Source organism: Condylura cristata, unplaced genomic scaffold (genome assembly GCF_000260355.1).
Source record: "Condylura cristata isolate star-nosed mole 26May11 unplaced genomic scaffold, ConCri1.0 scaffold00020, whole genome shotgun sequence".
In the NCBI taxonomy this organism is placed as follows: Eukaryota; Metazoa; Chordata; class Mammalia; order Eulipotyphla; family Talpidae; genus Condylura; species Condylura cristata.
This window is the reverse complement of record NW_004567121.1, coordinates 37,273,769-37,275,024: the sequence shown is the minus strand read 5'-3', so window position 1 is coordinate 37,275,024 and position 1,256 is coordinate 37,273,769. Positions and strand designations below refer to the sequence as shown.

The 1,256-nt window shown below is 71.2% G+C and overlaps 1 protein-coding gene across 2 annotated transcripts in view; it reads left to right on the top strand.

Moving 5' to 3' along the window:
• The window catches only part of ATP6V1C2 (ATPase, H+ transporting, lysosomal 42kDa, V1 subunit C2), a 33,478-nt gene that overhangs the window by 19,039 nt on the left and 13,183 nt on the right, over window positions 1-1,256 (top strand). For both annotated transcript variants that reach the window (XM_004686439.2, XM_004686438.2), the window contains exon 4: window positions 358-452. In XM_004686439.2, coding sequence (XP_004686496.1) covers window positions 358-452 — 95 coding nt within the window. The remainder of the gene's footprint in view (window positions 1-357; window positions 453-1,256) is intronic.

The window sequence follows — 1,256 nt, the reverse complement described above, 5'->3', positions numbered from 1 at the left end:
GGGGGCTGATGCCTTGAACACAGCCGGTCTGGGGTCCCCGCTTGCAGGAAGACGGCTCATCCTTGGGCGGGTGGCCCCGCACGGGCTTGTGAGCTTGGGGGTGCCCTGGGTGAGGCCGGCAATGGCGTCGGGCCCTCAGAATGTCTCGGGCTGGGCTCCCACCTGCGAGAAGCTGGGATCTCCCCCACGCCCTCCGGGGGGAGCGGCCAGTCGAGGCCTGGGCACGGCGCCCCAGCGCCCGGGCTGCGGCTGCGTGCCCAAGGGGCTTGGGGTGCTGCTCCCGGCCAGCCGCCGGCGGTCTCGCTCCCCGGAAGCCGGGCGCCGGCGAGCGCCCTCACCTGGCGTGTTTCCTTCCAGTCGACCTGCCGTCCTTCGTGACCCACTTTGAGTGGGACATGGCCAAGTACCCTGCCAAGCAGCCGCTGGCCGGCGTGGTGGACACTCTGGCGAAGGTAAGAGAAAGGCCTTGTCTTGGGGGGTTGGTGGCCAGGGGCGTCTGGCCGGGTAGGGGGACCTTTCTGCGGCACCCGGAAGCTGGGGCTCCCCTGCCCTTTGCCTCCGGTGGGTGTGGCGGGCCTGCTGGGCTTCCGAGGTGCGGCCTCCGTGCCGGGACCAGTCAGGGACCTCTGGCTTTCCGGCACACCCGATGTGGGAATGGTGACCACTGCCCTCCCAGACCCCTCTTCCTGCCCTTCCGGTTGGACCTCACTGGACACTCCCCAGAGGGTGCTCTGAGCCTCTGGGGTCCGACCCAGAACTGTCCCGTCCACCGTGCTCCCCTCGAGCCTTTTAAAATTGCTGGGGGAGAAGCAGCCTCACCCCGGCGACTCCTAAGGCCCTGGCCCTGCACCCCAGGGGCCCTTTCCCTTGCCACAGACTCTGCTGGCTGCGGCCTGGCCCTCCCGTCCCCGGGCCCGGTTGCCGTGGCCCTGCTGGCCAGGGTGGCTGGAAGTGTCCCAGCCAAGCAGGGAACAAAGCCTCCCTGTGGGCCACGCGGGCAGCCGAGCCGCCCAGGTGTGTCTGGACGGGTCAGCGGAGGGGACGGGCGGCTGGCCCCTTCCTCCCATCCGACAGCAGGCCACAGCCTGGCTGGCGCTGGGAACCGGGGCGGGCGCACGGCTCTGGAGTCTGGGTGCGGCCCCTGGGGCCCAGCTTACGGCACAGAGGTCCCAGCCCTGCCGGGACAATTGGGCGGTGGTCCTGGACGGCCGGCGGCGGGCGCCGGGCCCCTGTGCTAGGTGTGGCGTCCGGGGGCG